Raw genomic sequence first — 25,803 nt, forward strand, 5'->3', positions numbered from 1 at the left:
CATCTTTATGCATCCACTGTACTGTTCTGTTCTAGGAAGACATTCTTCAAGATGAAGTAGACAAGCACTTCTTCACTTAAGTGCAGATTTAGGGGGTTTTTTTTCTTCATAGCAGACATCTAAGACTTTAGGGGATGCAGGAAAGCTGCTGCCTGCACTCATAACTTGGTGGCAATGATCTAGTCCATAATCACTAATCCCCCTAACTGGGAAGTATCAGTTTCTGAATGCACAGCTCAGGACTGGTAGACTTGGAACACAAAGGTCTAAGAAACTGTTTTACAGACAAAGTCTGGTGCTCTTACAAGGCCAAGCAGAACCTACTATTTCACTAGCGAAGTTTCTAGTTTCTCTCGTGGAGTGGGGCTTACACCATGACATGAAGTAACTCAGACTGCAGCCTTCTAGCACATGTGCCCACATGGGTGACCACTTCACCTTACACAGTGCAGACAAGGCCTGGAGGGACAGACTAAACTTACTAAACAGAAGAAATGAACCTCTAAGCCATTAAGCAACCAACTTATCCCTCCTTACGTACATTAGTGAAAAGAACACAAAAATTATTTTGAGTACACACAGATTCTTTTCCTTTTATGCACACAAACTTGCATACAACTTCATTACTTCCTTTTCAAGCACTGATTTTATAAAATGCTGCCAAAGTAAGAATCAGTCCAGGTTACAGACCTAGCACCAGCAAGTTCATCGCTTCCCTCCATCCACTCGTGCAAAATGCTACTACTTCCGGCTTTTGTTCCTGTTCCTTCCATTTGCCATTAAGTGGCACTGACAATTGTCTCAGGGGCTCAATTATGCTTTTGATCCAAGTTCTTATAGCAATGCACCGGATCTACTTCCAGTCTTACCAGCGACCACGGCTGCAGCTCCAGTATTAGCAGCAGGAGCATGAGCCCAAGGATTGGTTTCACGAACTGGCATAGCTGTGGACACTACAGCAGCTTGGGATGGTTTAGCAGCAAGCACACAGAAGGCAGAGGCAGTGCCATTAACTAAAATGGAGCAGACAACATCAGTGCAATTAATTCATGCAAGGCATGCACGTGACTGGAGTATTAGTGGGCCGGGTCATACCTATCCACATACAACACTTTTAGACACTTCCACATGACAGGAGTTTGTGTAATTAGCCAAACTGGACTGACAGTCAATACAGGCAGTAAATTTCATTTCACCAAGCCAACACTTGTTAAGAGAATCATGGGATGGTGGATTTTGATGTCTGTTAGGAGGCCTTGAGTTCTGATGACTGACTGAAGTTAAATTTGTTGTTTCCATAAGGAAGAGATATGGCTCACCAGTAGTTATTGTACAGTTAATTTTAGATTAAAAAGAACACTTGGTAGATACAAAGTAACAAAAACTACATTTAACATGGAGAGGTTCTTTTTTCACACAACTTCTATAAAAGCATAGCAGTGAAATGAATACCAATGGCTGCTATGAGTTCTATAGTTGGCATTTTTCCACACCTTATCTAAGAATTTGTGTAAAAAAAAGTCATCGTGGTGGCACAAAATCCCTTCCCTTGCAAGATTTGGTTCCTATGACACACTCCTATGCAGTTCAGGAGGCAGAATGATAAAATAACCATTACCTCAAAGCCTGTTCCTTTTAGAGGTAACTATCGTGTGGTAGGTGCATGAACTTATTGTTAAAAACAAAACCACAGAAAAATTAAACAGACACGATGAATAAAGCAGGATGCATTCACCCAAAATACTGGTAACAGGACTTGCACAAGAAATTAAGACCACGTGTTACTAGAAAGCAACATTATGTGCATTCAAGCCTCATCCAGCACCCAAAGAAATCACAAACCTTGAAAGGCAGGAGACTGTGGTGCAACTACTGTCACTGGTTTTGTCATGGGGGCCGAAGAGAAAGGATCTTCTGATGGTGTGCTGAAAGCACTGGTGATCTGAGAGCACAGGGCACTAATGCTGTCTGTTTCCCCTTCTACCTCTGGGACTAAAATGTAAACAGAATTAATTAAATTGAAAGTTTAAAGGATACAGAAACAATTTACAACTACCAATGTGAAATTGAAATATAATTAGTTCCCTTATGTCCTACATGTTCTTGCTACTGATTTGCATGACAGCTTTTTTTTTTTTACATTAGTGTTGAAGATCTGGCCTGAAATAGAACACCACATTAATGTATATTGTGATTAAGTCAAGAGGGCAAGGAGATCACTGTTCCAGATTTAAAGGATGCTCATATCAGAAAAAGAAAGGGTTTTCTACAGTTTAAGTAGAGATCCAAATCTTTCAGTACTAAAGTGCTAAACTTCTCAAGGGTTTGGCTCTAAGATTTGGCATTCTATGAAATGAAAATACTTATACTAGATTTAACTGTTCCAACAACATACTTGTACAGTAACTAGATGAACTTTAAATGTACTGACAGCAATGCACAGTGGCAAGTTCAGTCTAGAGTCAGTGTTGATTGTTCCAGTTCAGTGGTAGCTGAAATCCCCATCTCCTGTGCTAGAATCATAAAAGCAAAAGCTGAATGCTCAGATAAAATGGATGCTCAGTTTTAAACAAAGCATCAGTGGATAATGTAACATCTGGAGTAAAGCTGCCAGCTCACCAGATGTTGTCATTATTACTAATGGCAGTGTTTTCCAAAAGTACCAATCATCAGTCCGTCATTGCACAGAACTGACATGAGCAGGCATCATCAAGCACAAAATAGTGTAAGAAACATAAAATGTCTGCACACAACATGCACCAGATCTAAAATTCAGGGGGAGGCATGCCCAAAAATTGATTCTTTGAGGGATATTCCAATACAGTGCATGCAGTGGGACAGTAAGCAGCACTGGCAGTGGCATATATGGGAACATGCATCAGAAATGTCCCGAATCAGGAAATATTGAGATTCTGGTGTGCTCAGTGACTATCACTACTGAGCAGTGCACTATTACTGTAAAACTGATTGGCTCAGTGCTGGTCTTAAAGCACAGGTCACTAAACAAGGATTATGAAAGAAATCAGACTAAGTATTTTTGTTGGGTTTGCCTTTGCCACACTTATTTTTACTTCAAAGCTTAGAACCCTAAAACCAGCTCTGTTGCCAAGTGAGAGTACAACTGGCCTGAAGGACAACACCTAGCTAAGGGAACTCAAGGACATTGTGCAAGGTAATGAGCACCCCAGGAGTTTACGTTGGAATGACTTTTAGAAAACTCCACTATCATCATGTGAAAACTGTACCATGTAATACTGATACAGCCAGCTGTACCACCTAAACAGGTAGGTTCTCTTGATGAAAAGTGAAAAGCAATTTCATTTCTCTCAAAAAGAATTCAGACAGGCAGAAGGACAGACTACAGAAGAGCATCACATGATCCCAAGGCAAGTGGTTAAGGCCTTGAAGGGATTTGTGTCTCAGGATGCCCTGACAGTAAGTGGAAGAACTGGTTCAGTGACTCAGAGGGAAGAGCCAAACCTACTAATTCACCAACACCCATTCCTGGAACACTTCAAGCTGTGCTCCAGTACTTCAGGTAGCAGTCAGAACTGTTTTCTGCATGTGAACCCCATATTTGAAATTCTTGCCTATTCCCAAAGCAGAAATTTTCTGACATGGTGATGTTTGTTCATGACAAATGATCAACATGAAGCGGGAAGAAGGATTTACCAGAAAATAAGGAGTTACTTGAAGCCACAGAGAAAGAAAGAAGGAAGAGACGATTTAAAGCAATGTTTCACTGGAGCCATTTGGTTTTACCTGAGTTTTTCATGGGAAAATCAGTCTTCCTTTGCACTGTTGAAGGCAGCTCGTTTATTCGCAAAGACAACTGGCGTTTAAAAGGAGACATCTTTTGGCTAAGGGCAGGGAAGCCCCTGAAAGACCCTTGCCTGGCAAGCTGCTCTATGGGGGCGTGCCGCCGTGGGATAGCGTGGGGGTTGCTCATTTCTTTATCCAGAGAGGCAGCAACTTCAGCAGTAGGAGAGGTTGGTGAGCCAGAAGAGGGGGCAGTATTGTTTGGTGCAGCACCTGGTGCTACTGTTTTCACTTCTGTTTCAACTGCTGGAGGAAACAGAGTGAGGTTAGAAGAGTAAAGCAAAGTACTGTTCAGCTGCCTACCTGTACTCCCATTTGTTTTGAAAAGAGAAATTGCAGGAATTTGCATAACTAGTACTCTTGCAAATGAGTTTCTAGTAGCAGAGCAGAAACACAATTTCTCTATACCTCCATTGTCTTCACCACATCACCTGACACACACCAAAGCCCCACAGCTTTCTAAGGCAAGTCACTCCCTAGAAAGGATGGCCTCACATCTGTATTCTTTCTAGCTGCTCCTGAGATCCCAGCTCTAGAAATACTTGCAATTAATTTATGGTTAAGACTGAAAATTTGAGACCGTTACTTTGCCTCACGCGGAACCATGGACAAAGTATTACTACCAACTGTATGAAGTGACCTAGGGCAGCACAACTTAGCAGCATCAGGGAACAGAACACAGCTCCAGGACCCTCTTTTAACAACCACCCTCCCAGCCCTGCAGAATTGGCAGCAGCAGCCAAACACACTGCACAAGCTTTAGCAGACCAAAGGAGCAGCAGCACTTAACAGGCTGGGCTGCACTCCCAGCTCCCCCAGGAAATACATCACAGGTAGAGGGGAATGTGCTGCAAGGCAGATTCAGCCTCTCAGCTGACAGGCCATGCTAACACCAGACACATTTGCAAGGAGTTCCTGTGTCACTCCTGTACTGAATTTAGCTGCAATGTTACTACTCAGTCATGAGTTAGATGCAGTGGAAGCTCCTCCAACTTAATGTCAGCTGTTTCATTTTGCAGGGCTTTGCATAGCACCACAATGCTCCTGTCAGACAGGCCTGTTGGCAGAAATGTAGGATTAAGATTTGTTTAAATCATGACACTTATGATTAGAATTGCAATGGGGAGATTTTTCCTCTAGGAAAACTCTTTCTCACTCATAAATGAATTGGCTTTGGGGGCAACACAGCTCCATCAACACAGAAGGACAAAAGGAAATCTCACTATCCTGGTATGAACTCTCTTTTTACCTATACCGTTTTCCAAATATTTTAGAAAAAGCAATGACTTTTTTTTTTTATGACACATCAGCAGAGTCTGGTAAAAGTCTGGTAAAGAGAGGAGTCAGACTAGAGATTTCTGAGGAGCTGGAATGGTAGGAGGAACTAATTATGTTGTCTTGTAAGCTTCAGTACCCATGAGTTGCAGCTGCTCATTCAAGTGAAACTTTTCTAATCAGTCTTTCTTGGAAAGGATTTCACACACCTTCATTGAGTCAAGACTTTGACTCATGCCCTCAAGTAACAAAGGCCTTGTGTTTAAGCTTCATTTAGCACATTCTGAAACTAACGTATGGAAACAAGCAGATGGATGATGAAAACTAAGATTAAAGTTTTACAATCAAGGGGCAGCATAAAACTTGCTGTGAAATCCTCTGAAACAAAAGTCTGACTTCACTGTGAAGCAGGTTATAAACAGTATTTATAATACTTTATTTTTGTTAGCTGTAGAACTCCAGGCTTTGTAATAAAACTTGAGTAAGAAGTTCTACTTTCACGTCATTTCAGAACACTTTATCTCCTCTCAAATCAGTTAGTCACTAATTTTGAATGTAATTAATAGTCCAACACCTGTGTGTTTTATGGGGAGGGAGAGGAAATTCTGGATTTTTTTTGGAAAGCATTCTGTGATTGATCTGTTCTTCTCTCACGCAGTACAGCTGTATACATACACTTTGTAACCTCCCTTAAAAATCAAGATAAAAATACATTATTTTCTAAGAAAAATGCATATAATTTCTGGTTATTTTATCACAAGCATTAGACTACATCAATTATTACTTTGTGTCTGCCAAGCTTGTTGTATTTTTTTAACAATTTTTTAATAAGGACTTTTAGTATGGTACCTACTGTGTTCTCTGCCATAAAGCAGCCTGATAAAGCAAAAGCAGCTTTCACATATGAAGCCACTTGCACCTTTTCTAGAAGACGTGGGAAAATACTGAGTGAATTTGGGAGCATTTTCCATCTTGTGAGCCGACAAGAGTCTGGGAATATGATTTGAACATAGAAAGGTTCAAGAGAGGGACTGCTGTAAGGACATTGCTCAGCTTCACTCCTCGCAGAGGCCTCAGTGCTGGTTCTGCTCGCTGCAGATGATTCTTTAAATTGCATCCCGTACCTTTAGCATCCGGCAGCTGTCTCATAATTTCCTCTCTCTCTGCTTGTTCAGTAGCTGTAGTGACCCTGAATGACCCCTCTCTAGTGAATGTGGTTCTGCTGGCATCAAAGGTGGCAGTCACTCCACACTCCTTCTCTCGCTTCTGCTTTCGCTCCAGGCACGCTGCAAATGCACAGCCCACGGCGTGACTCAACCTTTCCCCCTGCACAAGACAGCATTGCATCACACAGTGACTGAACAGAAACCTACGTGTGCTTCAAGCATCACAAACTGAAAACCTGCCTTTACAAAACAGATCTAATTAAGGCATTAAAGAAAACTGTTTTAATTGTATTTCAGCCTTAAACCTGGTACATAAAGACTCCCAGCTACTAATGCACAAGCCGTGTTCAAGAAAGCCACCCAGGAATGAATGAGATTGTTGGATGATCTGTTCAGTTCAACTGCTGCTAAGATGCCAGTGTTACAACATGCCTGCACATGCCTGCACAGATCCCTTGCCTCTAGATACATCTGTGCACACAGAAACTCTCATGAAGCTGTGTCTTAAGGTGTAAGTCCTAAAGCACAGGTAAGTGCTATTCTTGGAGAAAGTTTACAGAGGGCTCAGGGAGACTCTACTCTTGTGTGCACCTGTGAAAGTTGAAAGTACAGCGGTGACTACTCACACCTCTTCATGGTCCTGACCAAATGCATGCATCAGATTTAGGAGTGCCTCATGAAAAGCACTTCTATTAATCTCCAGGTCAAAAGAATCCACTATCCAATAACTGTAAAAAGGAAATTCAAGTCTGAGGAAGTCCAGCAACCCAGCTGACACAGCTGCTACATTTGAATCAGAGGCACTATTGCTACCAGTAGCTCAACTCATCTATCATCATCAGTATGTGAATTGACCTGTTATTCACAGATGAAAACAGAAATATTCCAGCTCTAATGTAAGTTTTACTGGGAATTTCTGACTTCATTGTTTAAAGAAAAATGATAAACTATCAAGCACCATTGCTCTGAACATGCAGCTCTGGGGAGTTCACGCAGTGAATTTGCATGAGGTTTCAAGCACATTCTATAATATAGGCAGGACTCAACAAACAGCAGAGAGAAGAAAAGGTCAGATCAGGGAGTTAAATAACTTACCAAAGTCTACACAGCAAGAAACTGATTTTAAACCTACTCAAAATATTGTTGTCACTCAGAAGCAAATAGAATGCTAATTTAATTCAGTTTAGCTCCATCTCTTAACATTCGGGTGACTTTTCATTCAAGAGAACACTCATGTACAAGACACTGCATTCACAACCAGTCTGTATTTACTCACTATGATTTTATCATGGAAAAAACTGTCATTGCTGTTTCAGTTTTTGGCTGTAAACATTTTCAAATGAGAAAATTTTCTGTCTATTCTTAGAAGAGTAGCTCCCTTCTGCTGGAGATTATCTGAGGCTGACTGCACTCCTTTTACACACAGGCTGAGCAGCATTTCTCTCCATAAGATGGCACCACAGAGGGATGGCAAATATTTCAGATACAGGGAATCAGAATTAAAATAATTTACGAGGACTAAATAATATCTCAGGTGGAGTCACAACACACTGCACTATTCCAGGTACTCACATTTTCTGCCCTTTACTTCTAGCTAAGAGCTGGGAGAGCTGGCCACACACCATGTTCAACTCACCGTGTCCTTCACAGCCATAAAGCAGTGGCAGATCCAGCGTCTCGTTGTGCCATCTCGGCAGATGTACGAGAACGCCCGGTCAAAGTTCCTGTCTGGTGCGCAGAAAGAAACCTTCTCTATTGTCTGATCAACTATAAGATCCTAGAGGGAAAAAGTCCCCCCCCACCATGAAAGAAATGTGAGGAAATATGGCCAAACAGTGGAACAAGTCATTGTCAGGTGTAACTGCACAAAAATGAGTTATACTAAAAAGGCGATAACCTGATGAGTCTGTAATTATTTGTCATCAGTTGTCATTCAAAATCTGTTCCCAGTATAAAACAAAAAGAAGACATGACATTCTCCACCACCCAGCTTTGGGAGAGGTGTGCCAAGGCACCATTTAAGAATTTAGGGACCCAGTGAATTCCTACGACCTCTCCTCTAGATTATGGAGACATGTTATTTTATTTTTACAGCAGCTCCATAGTCTTGCAACCAGAAAGTCTTCACTGTGGTTAAAACACAAGGCTGAAATTTGGGGGAGAGGTTGCAAGAGTGAAAAGTATTGAAGCTTCTACACAATGAGCAAAACTCTTCTCCCGGTCAGCTAAGCAGGGATGCAAGAGAAAAACACCAGCAGCACTGGTAGGACCAAACGCTCCCTATTTAATCCCACAGATGGGAGGAGCGTTTCTAAAAAGGAGATAGTACAGTTAAAGATTATGCAACACTCATTAAAAATTAGTTTTTAAATATTTTTTTCCAAATTATTTCATTTGCTTGGTGACTAGTACTTGGCACCTCTGCTGAGTATTCAACCACCAGGAGGCAATAGTTTATTTTCTTTTTAAATCTTATACTTTTAATTACCTCCAGAGTCTGCACAACTTATTAAAAATCAATTTGAAAGTATTACATATATGCAGCAGCATTTCTAAAAATAATTCATGTATTATTACTTTTACATGAGGCAATCAGTAGACTGAATTCATTCACATCAGTATGTTTGTACTAGAAAGTGCATTCTTGAGAGACAGCAACTTCAGCTCTGATGAGCCATACCATTGCAGCAGCCCTGGAGAAGTCTAACCACAAGCAGATATTTGACAGGCAGTTGCACTCCAGAGGGATATGAACTACCTCTGCCTGTCAGTGTTGGCTTGGAGAAATCAACTTTTAGGTTGACAAAAGAAAGTGTCAGTTGATAGGAACATAAACTATTTCAGACTGACAAGAGTTAAAACTGTTCTCATAGCCACGCCATCTTTTGAAAAGTGCACTTGTAAGCTTAAAGCTCTTATTTCTAATTGTCTACAACTACATAAAACCAAGACTCATTTGCTTGTACTTGGACACATGTGCCTTGGTGGTACACCACGTGCTAATTAATAATAAAAAACTGTAATTTCACAATAAAAATGTAAAACAATCTAGAATCATGCCACAAATATATTAGTTTTCCACTTCAGATCAACATCTTCAATATTAAAGATTATTAAATTCGATATATGCAGTTACTATTTAGTCTGAAGCTACAATCTCCCCATTTAATTTATTTTCTTCATTGCATTTTTGGAAGCTCTTGTTCATTCAGATCCATTCTAGGATTTGGATGCACTGAAAATTACATTGATTAATATATATGAGAGTTTGCCTATGCATTACTACTGCAACCTTTGCAGTTGTGCAGAATGAAGTCCAGGGACTTTTCAAGTTCACTGCCAACAGAACGCATCAGGAAAACCAATGCCTGTTGCAGTAAATGCAACAAAAAATATTCCAAGCTTGTGCTACACCTGCCACATCTTACAAAATGTGTCTTGAGAGTAGTGTGGAATTAACTGGGAAAAAAATAGCAGGTGTATATAAGTTTACAAAACAAGAAATTATTAAACTAAACTACACACTTCAGTCTTCCTTTCAAATACCAACATATGCAGTAACAAAGATTGCTGTCCATTTAAAGATATAGCACATACATTATTATAGAGAGATTTAAAACTTTTGCCCAGGGAAATCTAACCTTTGTTTTCTCATCTACAACTCTGAGTCCATCCGCTGAAACCCACAGGACTGCTTTGACGGCTTTCTTCCCAGACTTTCAAGAAAAGGAAAAAAAAAAGGGAAAGAAAACAAAACAAAACAAAACAGTTTTATGCCAACAGCCAATTGCCTCCCACTTCCCCTCTCCAAGAACTATAACATTAAGTGTAGATGAAGTCCATGGTCAGTAGGGTGCCCAAAGCTCAATCCAAGTTGCAAAACATTAAGAGAACCAAGCCAAAGCCAGTATTTCAGAAACAGCACGTCGTGGGGATGGGGAGAGGGCACAGGACAGGTGAGGCAGAAATAAGGTGTACATCCACTGACAGTAAAGAATTCAAGACTGACCAAGTGGGTGAAGAATTCCACTAGAGTCAGAAGACACTCATTCATAAGGAGTTACACCACAGGTAGCTTCTTCAGCACAAGTTTAAATATAGGAAAATTCTTACCTGATATTTCCACCAGCCCTACCCTCTGCCACAATAGTCCCATGGCAGAATCCTGGCATCACCTTAAACCAGCGTTAAAGCACCCCAAAATCATCAGTTACTGTGTAGCTTATTGAGCTCATAAGCTTAATGCTAAGATCAATCACCCAAATATGTTTCACTAATTTATTAAGACCTAAATGTCTTATCTTGGGAGAGAGGTATAAAAATGGGGTTTCTTAACCCTTGGGTGTGTATGTGGAAGAGCAGTGGTGTGTGGCAGGAGGCGCAGCGCAGAGCGGTCTGGCTTCTGTCCAAAACCTGACTGTGGGAACTTTCAGCTGCTGCAAGCTGAGGCTAAGTAAAAGTGGGAAACACAGGAAGGCTTCAGGAGCCATTTAAACTACAGATTCTTTCCAGGCTGTTTACTTTTCAAGGGAAAGTTACAGAAAACAGTACAAACACAATATTCTTCTGAAGCTAATTCATTGAAAAGAAAATAGGTCAATGTAATTTTACTGGTTGTTACAGAGAACTACTACTAGAAAACTAACACAGTTTCTTTCAGCATGTCACTTTAATTCACAATCCCCCTACTTCAGCCAGTTATTAAAATATTCTCTTCATGTGTTTTGAAGCACTGGGTTTACACAGTTTGTGGCTGCTAATGGCACCCACCAGAAACCACTGCAGGGAGTGAAGAAAGCAACAACGGGGCGGGGGGGAAAGATGAAGGGGTTTCAGCTAGTGGTTTCAAACTAGAATTGCAACTATTTTATAATTTTTAATAGTTTATTGCAGATCTGTATACTTTATATTCTTACAGCAAGTAATGGAACAAGAATACATTCTGGCATAAGCTACTGCATGTTCCAAGGCTGCAATACCAATTTTAACACTGTAAGAATTAAATATCTTGGAGTGAAACCTCTCCAATTATATCACATTGGTTTCATTCTAAGAGAAAGCAGCAAGTGTGAACAAAAAGGTGCTGGCAGAACTTCTGTTTGTTTTTTGGGGAGGAACTATCTGTCCCAATTTCGGAAGCAGCAATGACATCCTGAGCATTTTCAAAAAGCTTGGTAAGAACAGAGAATGGCACTGACTTGCACAGAAGAGCATTTAAAGAAAAAAAGAGAGAAAATAAGCACAGCATGAAAGCAAGCTACAGAGAAGTGCTTGCAGAAGCAAGTTTCTAAATGACCATCCAGCTTGTTGGATACCCCAGAGAATGTTTAATCTAGGTTCTGGAATGCCTAATGGAAAGAGTGCAATTCACAACAGAAGATACACTTAAATTTACCATCAAATGTGTTAGAAAATATTGCAGCATATAAAAGTCACTTCTAATATTTTTTTTAAAAAAGCAGAATCAATATCCACAAAATGTAGTCTGTATTTTCAATGCTCAGCTAGCTTCCACAGCCTGAAAATCCCTATTAATTACCAAAACAAACGGTCTGTCTACTTGAACTGTTTAAAAAGAGTATTGGTTGTTTATAAGCCATAAGTCTTAAAAATCTGTATTTCAAGCAAACACAAACAATGAAGAGAAGTGGTGCCTGCAGGTAACTGTTTTGTTTAGACTGCCATTATTAGATTAAGAGATACACATCTTTCCCCAGCAAACAGTAAAAACCTTGTCCCTACAGAAACCGTGGACAGTTCCTGGAGTTTGTATTAAAGCCAAGTTTAACTGAGCTGGGTACTTCATAAAGCAATGCTGATCTTCAGCACAGCTACTCCTCACTTGCTATTTTACCAAAAGAGGATTTAGAAATAGTTAACACATGAACTTCATGTTTCTCAGAACAAAATAGAAGGCTGAAGAGCTTCCTAAGCCCCTTTTTCCCACTGAAACACTCGGTTCCACATGCAAAATAACCAAAGAGTTTGCTACACTAAGAGAAAAAGAAAACTCACTTTAATCGCCCAAATCCTTCTTCTATATTTATGGTGGATGCAGTGCTTTGAAAGGGCTTATCCTTAGAGTCTATACCCCAAGCCCACTGCTACTACTGCTGGAAATTAAATTATTTTTACATTTTCTGAATTCTCAGGTTATCTGTGCCTACCAGTGATGTCATAAAGGAACATACTCCTCCAATTCAGTTCCTATTGGACGTACAAATCAAAGTACTACTCCATTCTGGGCAAGATATGCCAAGTAAACTGTGATTACAGAGTAGATAGGAGCATTTGCACTATTGGCACATACTGGACAAAGATCAGAGCAGCTGCGAGATACTGCATGGGAAGTGAACTCCAACACAGGATTGCAGCTTGTGTAACAAACGCCAGGAGCTACAGGCAACTCCAAACAGAACTGTTTAAAGCAAGCAGCCAATATCCACTGGAACAGGATGCTCTGAAATGTTGCTACCAAGGCACTCATCTAGACATCCAGATCTGGAGCTTGTCTTTATATTCTACAGATTTTAGATGGCAGCAGTGCCTGAGGAGAGCCACATGTGGCATCGACTCCCGGGAGCCTGATCTGCCAGTGCCGAGTCAGCACTGCTGGAACCTCGCTGCTCAGCCCTTGGGGAGGTCAGTTATCTGCTCCAGCACGAGATCATTGTCTGGACTCATTTCAGAGTCTCAGACATCTCCAGGAGGGCAGGTGGGCACTTATCCTAACACACAACGAGGCTGGAGGACAAAGCAGGTCTGTGGCAGGCTGGGCACGACAGAAACCCCACTGCAAGCTGGCAGTGCCCCAGAGAGGGGCATCAACCAAGCAAAAAGTAGCTGTGTTGATACCTTGCTCTATTGTGAGGGGGAAAACAAAGTATTAAGGATGCCAGAACAGAAGTTGCCCAATAATGCATTTTTGACATACTTGAACTTTGTTTCTAGGTTTTTTTGCCTATTACATTTTATCCTTGGACACGGCTCTAAGATATACCTGGAGCCTGAGGTATATATAAAGAAAAATTTCATTTGAGACTCTGTATAAAACATTGTGTGATGAGACATACACTCTGTGGAGGCAAAACATGACAAAGATCACCAAATCTGTACTACTACTCATTACAACAGAAAAGCTTTAGTTTTAAAAGGAGCTGCCTAAAAAACAGCTTATTTGATAACCACAAAAGCCTATCCTGGAGCTATCAACAGACGTCTCGTTTTTATTTAAAGTTTAAAAAAATAATTTTCAATGGTAACCACTTGAACGTTTCCAAAAACAAATCCATCATATTTACATTTTACAAGGAGAAAAATATGGACAGGGAAAGTGGCAGACATGTCTAGACTGACTTTCTGAAAGCTGCTGGTGTGTTTTAAATAGCTCAGCAGTTTGGAATATTATATTAATCCCAATGCAAGGCATTTGGGGAGAAATTATAGATGAGACAGCCAAAAGATATTAGAGTTATTAGTATTTCTCAATTATTAATAAGAGAACAGCTGTCCCTTTTTCTGCAGATTCCCTAGATGTGGGCTCGTGTTGTAGGCCAAAGCTGTAATACAGGTACTGCCACACTGCTACTGTGGGGATATCTAAACACCATGGATTTAAGTGGTTTCAGTGCTAATTAATGAAATTCACAGGCTGAAGTAGAAGTAGGTCCTTCTTTGTCAAAATATTATAATACAGGAGAAAGGAAATCTAAAATGCTGTGGTGAAGTATCAGAAGTCATTAAATATCAACCAAGATGTAATAGGGAAGATGGCATACTTAATAATTTAAAAAGTCAAAGAAAGATTTTTATCTAAGTGCTATGCAAATACCTTTCCTTTTACATCTTTGCTTTCTTATGTACCCCAATGTAAGTTAGGACCAACAAGCAGAGAGAAATCTAACATATCTAATCAGGTTGAGGTGGGGGGCTTTCTGTTTGTTTCCAATTTAGCACTTTGGATTCGGTCTTTCTAGATTCCAGCTCTAGGATTTGATTTGCACACAGGACTGTTCTCATTAATCTGACAGATCTGGCATCTTCTGCATTTTAGCCCCTCACCACCACCACTACACTTCAGATGTGTGCTCTCCTAGATCATAGGAAGACACCAGAACGAGAGAAACAGATGTTTTTGTGTGACATCTGTCACTATGTGAGTGAATGGTGAAAAGGGATCAGCTGAAAAAGCCTTACTCACTCCCCAAGTAAAGCCCAAACCAATTCATGACCAGAGAATAATCTGCTTCAAGAGACTTCAGCATGTATATGAGCATTACAAACCTGTTCATTTCTATTTAAGCAAAGTTTCATTTTATAACAAGATACTTCAGAAGCCATTATCTTAGATTAATTCCATATGAAAGCTGGAATAAAAGGTTTTAGAGGAATTTTAAACACAGAGGTAGGAAGCAGATGAGAGGTAAAAGAGAGTGTGATCTTTCTGCCTTGCAGAAATGTAGGCAGTGGGAACAAAACTACCCAGCCACCAGTGCAGCACATTCTGAATAAGGACAGAACTGCTTCCCTTCTTATCTAAGACACTGTCCTTGTGAAAACAAGAGCAACGATAGAAACAGGAGATTGAGCTGAAATTAGGAAAACATAGTAAGTAAACACCTGATCTCATCTTCATATGCCTTGGAATTGGGACTGTTCTCAAAAAAGGAAGGTTTAAGAGATGGCACACTGCTTTCTCCCAGTACTAACATTTGGGGATCAACTCATGCTGCCAGGCAGCTGAGCATAAAGCACTGACACAGCACAGACCTCAACTGTTCTGTAGGTATTTGCCCAAGTGATGTAGGTTGGCACAAGTTTAAGGGTTAATTTTTTTTTTTTTTTCAGGAACACCAAATCACTTCAGAACACTGGATTTCTGATACAGTCCACAGATATTTAAGTTTCTGTTTCAGGTTACTTTTGAAACCACATTCTTTGATCAAAATATTTCCAAGCCTGTTTTAGAAGCAAATATTCTGAAATGGATTCAGGCACTCTCAACACCCTGATTTTATGGCAGTGCTATACCAGGGATGTAACTCCTTATAGTGCAAGCACAAACAAGGCATTAAACTTACTTTTCCAAAGAAGCCTTTGAAGAACTTCCTTTCCTGGAGGAACAGGGGGGACAAGTCGAGCGCTATTACTGTAGGTAGCTAAAATGTCCCAGGGTTTTCAAACCAACAAGCACACACAAGAATAGGGTTTGGAGGGAAAGGAAGGGGTTTTAAGAGTTATCCATGAGAAGGTGCGACAGGCAAATGTGAAAATAATCCTATGAAAATGCAGATCAAAGGGCACACACACAATTCTAACAAGCTACTGCCCTGAAATTGGTGGAAAGAAGAAAACCTCAGCCCCAATTTCATGCAAAGTGGTTACTTTATTTTCACTCTCCCTTGTTTAGTCCCTTTGGTTAGATTATAAACCAAACTTGGCAGCAGACATGGTGGTTAAACAAGTAAAATACTGCACAGGCTCTTGTGAAATGCAAAGTTCTAACTCCAGAACTGCAGTCTAATTTGCTCTGTATTGATCACTCTTCCCTAAAGCTAATGTTCTGTATGTTGGAGAAGCATGTATGGCTGATATAAAGCAGGGTAAGTACTGCTGCATTTTATTCCATTTGTTTGTTGCTCTGGCTTACGTGCTACTCTTATGCTTCACATCTTATGCAGTCTTCTCTGAAGAGCAAGGAATTATCATCGTAACCTTCTGGTACAACTCAAATACAAATGAGACCTCCTTCTCTAAAGCCTTCCACGGCTTTATGCAATATTTATACAAATACTAGTTATTCATTCTACAAGTCTGAATTGATAAGTTGAACAGCCTTTAAAATCAGCTCAGGCAGGCAGAGACAGTTAGGCAAGTGCAAAGATACCAAAGGCTGAACTACAATTTCCTAAATTTCTTCAGGAACGCAATTATACCGATTGCCCAATTCACATTAAGAAAAAGCCAGCACACAATTTTAAGCATATTTGCATGCAGTTTAGTTTACTAGCTTTATTTTGTTACCAGACTGTGGAAAGTAAACCACATGAGAGGCCACTTCACCAGGCCTGCTGCTCTGAGAGCACAGCCACATGCTGCTCCGCGTGTGAGGGAAGCCGACGTGAAGCACAGAGCTGCTCCTGCTGTCTTTCCAAATTACCTCACTTGTAAGAAAGCTCTGGTATAGCAGTGATGAGAGGGAGGTGGAGAATTGCAGAAGAGACAGGGAGTGTCTCTGCGACAGCCCCTGACCTCACATTTACACTGTGCAATTCCAACCTGCTCAGCACTGATACTACTGTATTAAAGAATTGCCACAAATACCCTGAGGCAGTGTCTGAAGAATTGATTGATAAACAAGGTTATATTTAAATCAAAGCTATGGTTCTGATGCAAGGCAACAAAAGCCAGGAAACACCAAGTTAAGGAGGGAGTGTCCATCTCAGCTTTGCATTTCCCGGCCCTGCAGGTGTGTCCCTCTCTGCTTCATTTTACCAAGTATCTGTAACATATTTACATCAACTCAGACACTGTATAAAGAACATCTCCAAGCTCAGTCAGCTGAAAAGCTTAAGCACTTTTGGAGGCAGGAACAGTTATGTATTTGGACAGGATATGCTGAAACACTAGGAGGGGAACTAATGGATTAATCACAATGTAGTGCACATAATGAGAAGGGGTTGGGTGCTGCTGCCAAGTTGAGCGATGACTATTGCATTACACTAAATAACAGCTTTTTGAAGACAGCAAAAGCTAAAGAGATTCACCAGAAGCTACCTCATTTTTAGGTGATGGTTAATTTTGCTCTCAGAAAAAAGCTTGTTAAACAAGATTATTTTTTAAATAAACTAGACAAGGTTAATAGAAAAGGCATCATGCAAAATGGATTTTAAACAACACTAAGTTAATGTAGTTTAGAGATAACTAACGCATTTTTTAAAATATTAAATTATGTCTCTTTACCTGCTAAAACAAGAACATATATTAAAACAAATGCATAATTTAAAACAAAAAGTGGCAAGTTAGAAACCAATACTACAAGCTAAAGCTGATTTAAAATCAAAATGACATGAGAGAGTACACTTTTGTCTTTATATGATGTTCCCACACCTGAGTCAAATACACGTAACAAGGCCCTTAAAGTTACTTTCCAGTTGGCACTAAGTATTTTAAATTCAGTGAAATGGTTCTGAAGAAACCATTTAGAGCTTCATGTCCATCTACAATAATCTTACCAGATATTAAATGTATATAAAGCTAGCCATGTATCTCTACTAAGGGAATAATGTAAGCTACATTGGTAATACTCCACTAAGGAAAAATGCAAGTTCTGGTGATAATATAAACCCATGTTAATAATAAACTAATAGCTAAATATGAGGGGGTTTTATCTGTTAATAAGGCTGTGATGTCATTTCATCAGACAGAAAATTACAATATTGTTGGTGTGCAGTTTCAGAGCTATAAAACTAACAACAGAGTACAGTGTGGATGAGGGATTCTTGAGCTAAATGTGGCTTCTTGTACTCAGCTGTCAATTAAGCAATGTCTGAATAAAATGCTCACCATCACTTGTTTACAAGTTCTGCAAGATGCAGCACTCAAAAACAATTACACCCATTAAAGGAGCAGGTAATAAAAAAATCCCCTGAAAGGTTATTTCCCACAATAAAGAAACAGAGATATTCGTTTGCATCTTTCAAAAAGCAAAGCAGTAATTAAACTATTCCTAAAGTCAAGATTAACACTGTTCTATATATTCTTCTTAGCAAATCCCACAAAATCTTTTAAAACCCAGTAGTCAGTCCTATAAAAGAAGTCTTTAGTTCCCCAAATGAACTGCCAACTGTTGTACAGCAAGAATTATGAGGCAAAAACATATCTATTAGAATAAGAAAAGACAAGACAGAACTTAAATTTTGGAAGCTACAGGATACAAATATTTAAACAATTCTAATTTTTATTGACTGGGTTTAAAAAACCTACACCTTACATGTAGAGAATAAAGTTTAAAACAGCCCACACACACTTTGATGTGATTTAACCACATTAAAAGTGAAGTCCAATTTCCCTTAAGGTAGTCTTTTATTTTGAGCACTGCAGCTCAAACTTGTAACTCTCTCAAAACCAAGAGAAAGTCCATCAAAATAACTAAGTAATGTGAAAGCAAGGGACTATCAGAAGAACGAACTGTTTTCTCATCACATTCCTCACATGCTGAGATATCACCCAGTGTTTGGCTTCTGCTAAATTAAGAGTGTCTTGTATAGAACAGAGCTTCCTGTAATGGTGATGTCCTGAAGAAATGCCTCTGGTTTCAAACCCACATACTGGGGGTGAGGGGCAGGGCTTGAATTGCAGTGAGCAGCTCCAAATGGACCTTGCATCTGATAGCAACTAAAGCACACAAAGTAATTTCAGTAATCTGAATTTTCCTCTTGGGGCACAAAGAGAAATTCACCTCCACTTCGAACACTGACAAAGGAGACAAATAGCAATTTTAAGAGATGCACACTAGTATTTGGTGTACACATAGACAGCAAACAGCAGAAGAAATCAAAACTATCTGAAGAAAAAAGTTAATTTAAGAGAATGGATAAATTCATGCCATCCACAATTTGGAATAATGACATAACATGGATTAAGGAAATCTAACTATTTACTTTCAGAAAATGCTGACTAACTGTAAAAGTTAGATAAAGTTAGATATCCAAGTCTGATGTTTGAATCAGTCATTCATGTGATCAAAAATCACAATCCTAGAAATCTAGATTCCAGAAGAAATTGGGTGCTATGCTTTTACTATGTCTCATTAATTATAAGCTTAGCTACACTTAGCTGGCTCATGGACTTGCAAGATTTTTATGAACTAGAGAACAGCTACTTCACAGCATAGCTCCCCAGGGAAGAGAAAGAAAGAAGTTGCACAAAGTAGATACTGCAGTGCTATTTGGTGTGCTAACAGTACTCTGAGAAAATCAGAAAAAAATCGGAGACAAAAACGGATGCAATTGATTATGCGGTCAGTACTTGCACTTTTAGGTACGTAAACTAAATCCACAGAACAAAGAAACTCATTTATATTTTGTGGCCCTTTTTAATAAAAATCAATCACTAATCACTGCAGACTGAATGGGAACAGATGGGATGCAGCTTGAACAGGTTACTATACATTAGCTGAGAAAGAAAAGAATGAAAAGACTTGATTTTAATCAGAGCATTAAACCAATTCACAAACTTTACAGCACAACAGAAGGCAGAAAAGATAACCTATAATGCTCTGCTGTGTGCTAGGAACAAGGGAAAAACAGGTTCAGATGGAAACCATTTGAGCTCTCAGACTTGGTGAGGAAAGGGATGTTCAGTGGCACATATTTTAAACCAGCAGAAGTGCAGCAGAAGGGTTTGATGAACTTGTTTGACGGATTTTGTTGAGCTGCAAAGATACAACAGTTTCTTCCACTGAATGCATACTGAAGAATGTATATGGATAAAACATATAAGAGAAGTCATACAAGGACTGCAGTTCTCTGTCTCTATTAAAAAATCAGTTTTTTCATGTCCTTTCCCCTGTTCTTTTCAATGATGTTAAAGCCCCAGTTCCTTGACAGACTGATCACTGCCTTTCTGGAGTTTGCTATTTCCGCAGGATTTTTCCGTGGTATTATTACTGCAGGAAAGAGATGACAAGACCTCTTCAAATGAGCCACAGAAATACAAAGAGCTTTGAACGAGTGCCATTTACAGGAGCAAACGTTCACAGAAGCCAAACTAAGAGCAGCCCACTTCATGACATGTCAGAATTAGGCAGCCTTCAGGCCACTTTGAGCAGATGCAAGCCAGATTATTTCATGCACGACTACAATGCTGCAGTGCATTAGAAAAAAAAAGCATCCTAAAACAAGTAATATTTTGTATAATAATGGTGAATTAAGTCACTATTAAAGTGGCAGGCAACAGAGGGAAAGAGAGAGAGGGGGAGAAGAAAAGAGAGAGAGGGAGAAGCTGTTAAAAAACAATGGTTGAAGTCCCATGTGGGTACCAACTTAGCCTGAAAGGTCACAGAGAATTTTTACACATTTGTTTTGCAAATAGTTTCTGCAAGTAGAAAGAACAGTTGTAACTCTCCCTCTCATCATCAGATTAGCACGTCCCCCCAAGAGCAGCAGTGCTCTCAAACCGGCCAACTGTTCTCCTAACATGGGTCAAAAGTTCAGTCTTTAGCTGGAGCACTGCTCTGAACAGACCTTTTCCAGTAATGCTTACAGCCCCAAAGCCAAGGTTTTCATTAAACAAATATACATACAGATTTCAGCCTCTTCACAGCATCTTCACAGATATGCATTCCTCTGGATTCATCCACTTCAACGTGTCCCAAGTACTGCAGGAAAGAGTATGGGGAGAAAAGGTTAATAGCAGCTCCTTCAACTCCTGGGATTTTGATTAATCCAAGCTCTGAATTCATCTCAGGGCAGCTGATGCAACAGACATTACCAGCACTTTGCCAGCCTTCTTTTAAACCTGAATTTGGGGATTTGACTGTGTATATCTATGGGAGCACCAGCATCAGCAAAAAGGCATAATACAACAAGAAATTTGGAGGAAAAGACAAGACTTTCCATAGTCAGGGGAAAATACATCATTGGAAAGTATTGAAAACCGTGCTTTCCTGCTTATTCATCATGAGCTTTAGTAATTTTTTTACTAGCATAGTATGAAAACCTTGCATCAATATAGAGACGATGGTGAATAAATAATTTTTGAATAATGATAAATGTACTTAGTATTGAAAACCAAATTACACTACACAGTAAGATGACCAAATATTTTTGCATGGTAATGCCCAGATACGAGAAATTTCCCCATCCCGTTTTCAAAACTGTAAACCAAAATTGTTTGTCTTCATTACAACAACAGGCTGTTACGTGGACACTGAGACATTCATCATTCTTACAAAGAGGGGTCAAAAAAAAAAAATCTGTTTTCCACAGATTCATCTTACTAAGCACTACTTCAAAAACCCCCTAGCAACACAACAGTGAATAGAAACGTCAAGCTTCAAAGCTTTTAAATTTATAACCCAGAATAATATTAGTCTATAGAGAAACCAGTTGCAAGAAATATATGTCAAGAGTGTAGTGTTCAGGGTACAATGGATAATTTTACACTCAAACATTTAGCTTTAATTTTTCCAATTTCCCTGCTTTTTCCAAACATCATTTTTTTGATAGTGAAAGGAAGTATTCTCTCAGAAAAATTCATATCCTTATTCAAAGTACTTAACGCTTGAAGAAAATCAGAGAAACTATCAAAACCTTTCTGAAGTTTTGTAGTAAGAGTAGGTGAAAGAAACTTTCCCCAATTTAGATTCTAGGCTAGCTAAAGAGTGAATAACTGGTTTTAAAATATGACACAAGAATCAATGCTTGTGTCACTTAATGCAGTAATAAACACAAGTTTAGTAACCTATTAAGAAATTGCACTCTATAACAGACTATTCTGTCATGAGTTATTTGAAATCTCCTAGATTTTCTTTCATTAATTAGGATACTAGAGTTGGACACAAAACCATTTCACTCACAGTACTATACTGAAGCACCCTCAGACTGAGAGATTCAACTACATGGAAAAAAATCAAGATTGTTTCAAAGATTTAATAGAATTTGGAAAGTTGAGGTTTTTTTCATGCAAGGCAAGATGCTCCAGAAGAGGAAGCTCTATATATCATTGAACTGCTGAAAGATTTACAATATCTTAAGTGACAGAGAGCTTTAGCATTAAATCTCACTATGTGGCATTTTTTTAAACAGAGTTAAATGTGGATTGAACAATTTGGGAAGAATTTCATTTAAATCAGCCTTCACAGCTGGAGAACAGCTTGAAAAATAAATTGCACTGAAATTAGAAGGTAAATAAAAGATCTGACTCTTTAGAGCTTTTTCAAAATGAGCTCTGAGGCTGAAGCCTTATAATTGAATGCTGGAGCTGCCAAAACAGCAACTGTACTCCCTCAGTTGAGCTTGCTCAACACTTGCGCAAGATCTTAGCTTCTCCAGAGCACAAAGCAGAACATTTTAATCCTAAAAATACACAAACAGTAACAACTAAAAATGCAATTACTGTGTGTCTGGAAGTACATATGTACACCATCAACTACTCGGTTGTGCCGCGACTTCTCTGGGAGAAGTTCCAGATGCAGAAATTCTGTTGTACATTTATCACAATAAAGTTTTGTGTTCAGTAACTTCTCTTTAAGAAGAGAATGGTATAGACAGGAACAAGACTGAGGTCTGTACTGGACAGGAAAAAATATGTGTAAGGAATAAACCATCTAGTTTGCATGACCATTTGTATCATCCATATAGAAGGCAACTTTCAGATTTCCTGACCTATCTGCACACCTCATTTACTTGAGTGTAGCCAGCATGTTTCCAACTGAAGATTCAAACTATTCAGCCCCTGTACTTGGCAACCTGCCTTTTGCTTGGAAAAGGGAGAAATGGAACAGGGTAAATATTGCCTCATGTCACACTGCAAAACAGACAACCATTCTCCCCTGTGTTGCCAAACCTCTATTCAAGCCCCATGTTCCAACTTCCAGCAATCAGTCATGCCACTGCTGCTGGAGACAGCAAGTTTAGCAGCAGTTTTCAATACTGCTTCCCCTCCTGTGAATGGAGACATTATTACACATATCAAGTGCATCTATCCACACCAAAGGGGTACAATCCACAGACCTCATTGAGCATCAATCAATTCTGAATTTTAAAATAAATTACACTGTCACACAATACTTCTTTATGATATAGAGGACAAAAGGTACTTTGTTTGCATTTACATGTTACAGTTCTAGCTCTTCATACAAAGAGAAAAAAATTTGTTCTTGCCATTGCAGAAGCCAGTTCTGCAGAAGCCAAAAGCTCATCATTAGCACTGGCCTTGAACATCTTACAGCAATTTCAAAATTCCTCTTGCTTTGGTTTCTAATTTTTCTGGGATGGAATGGTGATGTGTTAATTGCTCATACGTGCCAATATACTTTTCTTTCTTATAAAAATAAATTTTAATTCTATAACCAGAACGCTGTGGTCCTCTTCTTTTCATAGCCAAATGCCCCTTAAGCAGCAGGTCCCCTTCCAAGTCTTCAAACTTCTTTCATCAGTCTGAGAGTAGATACACACAGCTCCTGTGCTGCAATATTTATCTGGCGTTTAATGGATTGTAATCAAAGACAAAAATATTTCCTCAAGAAGACTGGCAAGAAACTGTCAAAACTGAAACCTCTTCCAGTGTTTATATTTTAAACAGAAGTGCTAAATTGTAAATCTATCTCAGCTTAGCCTTAAATTTGATATATTGGCTCAACTTACTAGTGCAGCAGCATTTTATGAGTGACATTTCAAAATTTAATAAAGGAAATGCAGCTACTAGTTAAGAGTCAGAAAGGAAAGTTAAACACCAGAAGTCAGGACTTCAGAAAAATAAATTATTGTTAAACTCTGTTGTTACATCACCGGAAAAGGATTACATGGAAACCACTTTAAAGCAGATACACCAATCCCACACTTCTATACAGAAGCTTTCTGGATCTTTGAAAGGAACCTCCTGTTCAAACTAAAGGAGAAGAAACATACTGTTGAAGTGCCTGGGCAGAGACTGTCCTATATAAGTAAAATCTCATGCAAATCCATGACAGCACATTATCACAAACACACTCAAGGACTGGGACATGTAAGTACTGGGTACACAGAGATCCACAGAACTGCCTAAGCCATACTGTGGTGGATGATGACTGAGAACAATAAGGAAAGGAGTACCTCTGACATATTTGCAAAGAGCATTTCTTGTCACAGGGATTGCTGCAGCTAGAATTCCTGGAGAAAGTGAGTACTTTTCCATCAGGAAAATGCACATAGCAAGAATGCAGTATTAATATTGAATGCACTCCTACTTAATTTCCATAGCAACCAGTGAATGACAGTCATGACATCAGCAATTCTCGGACATAAGTTGTTCTGTAAGAGATTTAATCGTTATAGCAGAAATTAAGCACCAGTGCTTTTACAGCAAGCTAAAATCCATGTGGGCAGAGTTCACGTACAGAGCAACATAACATAAAAGCTCCAACCCAAATAAAATACTTTCAGGAGTACTGATGGAGAAAAGTCCTTAATGTGAACATTATTAAATAGAAGCACTGCTCATATTAACATTTTTAGCAAAAAGAAGATGAGATTATGGTACAGTAAATTAAACAGAAACCAAAAAACTTTCCCTCTTCATCAGTGATTTTCATGTTCGCTTTTGCTGAAGGTGGTGTTTGGTACCAATCTCAAACCGAACATAAAGCAATTGACACAGGAACAAGTTAAACTGGCACACAGCAAAGCATCCTTAGAATTTCAAAAGTGCTTGAGAAAATTTATTCTTTTTCAACATATTAAGCTTTTTCCAACTTCATCTAATAACCAACCACTCAAGTTACCATATCAAGTGTTTCTGGTGAAGGTTTCCTACTGTCTTTTCACAAATGCATGCTATTGAAATTGCTCCTACTAAAACATCAAGGGCTGATCTATCAGGTCAGAAATAAAACACCATCTGTGTCCTAGTACAAGCAATACTGCCCTGATCATTGTTTTCATTTCTCTCTCAAATACTTGGCTGACTCAGTTTTCTAAATTTCGAAGTTCAACAATAACAGCTGGCAAAAAGATCCTTCACCAGAGCTCCTTCAACCTGGACAACACACTCAAGCCAGTTCTGTTTGCTCAAGTCTGGTAATATGCTTTTACAGTCTCTCTTTGAAACAGACTCAGCTACACAAATAATTGAAGTTCCCTCTGTATCAGCAGATGTTCACATGCACTGTTTTATTTGCAGTAACAGATTAGGTTCTTTGGATTACATTTGAAACTAGAGGGACACAGGAAATGAGCTTACTTGAAGTCTTGGCCAAGGTGTCCTGTGCTGGGAAACGAGCTGCCATAAAGAGAACCACACCAGCATTTCTTGGTATTTTTCCTAGAGGCAACGACATTCCTCTTTCTTCCTCTGTGGAAGTTCTGGTGTATTATTTGCAACAGTAAGGCTGACTCCTTGATATCTACATGCGCAGATATGCTTCTAGAATTGGCATTGCTCAAGAATTAAAGCCTGAGCACCTAAGTTCCAGATTGAAATGCTGTATTGCAAGTAGACATAAGCTTAAATCCAGAAATCCTGGATATATCTTAAAGCTGAACTACTTTTCTACTGACTTCTAATACTTACATTCCAATGTTCAATATTTTATTTCTCTCCTCTCATACCTATGCTCCTGCTTTCTAAATTTATTAGTTTGAAACAAAAGTTTGCTCAGACAAAGCTGTAGAAGGACAGACAACAGAAACTCTATGATTAAGCACCAACAAAGTTTAATTTTGCTTAGTCAAAGCCATAGGTTAGTTAGGATGCTACACACGTTACCAGAAATCAAAATGTCTCACCAACCTGTTAAAACTCCCAAAACAGGAACTGTAGCAGGCTATGACTGCTAAATGTC

At 39.2% G+C, this 25,803-nt stretch overlaps 1 protein-coding gene across 13 annotated transcripts in view; it reads right to left on the minus strand.

Moving 5' to 3' along the window:
• The window catches only part of NUMB (NUMB endocytic adaptor protein), an 89,378-nt gene that overhangs the window by 2,088 nt on the left and 61,487 nt on the right, over positions 1–25,803 (minus strand). For 3 of the 13 annotated variants that reach the window (XM_039705594.1, XM_039705593.1, XM_039705595.1), the window contains exons 3-10: positions 20,566–20,640; positions 15,341–15,418; positions 9,902–9,976; positions 7,897–8,037; positions 6,219–6,420; positions 3,763–4,065; positions 1,843–1,992; positions 870–1,013 (exon numbers count right to left, since the gene is read on the minus strand). In XM_039705594.1, coding sequence (XP_039561528.1) covers positions 870–1,013; positions 1,843–1,992; positions 3,763–4,065; positions 6,219–6,420; positions 7,897–8,037; positions 9,902–9,976; positions 15,341–15,418; positions 20,566–20,640 — 1,168 coding nt within the window. The remainder of the gene's footprint in view (positions 1–869; positions 1,014–1,842; positions 1,993–3,762; positions 4,066–6,218; positions 6,421–7,896; positions 8,038–9,901; positions 9,977–15,340; positions 15,419–20,565; positions 20,641–25,803) is intronic. The other 10 variants (XM_039705597.1, XM_039705596.1, XM_039705599.1 and 7 more) reach the window with 10 other exon arrangements.

This window comes from Passer montanus, unplaced genomic scaffold, assembly GCF_014805655.1.
Source record: "Passer montanus isolate IOZ18808 unplaced genomic scaffold, ASM1480565v1 scaffold18, whole genome shotgun sequence".
In the NCBI taxonomy this organism is placed as follows: domain Eukaryota; kingdom Metazoa; phylum Chordata; class Aves; order Passeriformes; family Passeridae; genus Passer; species Passer montanus.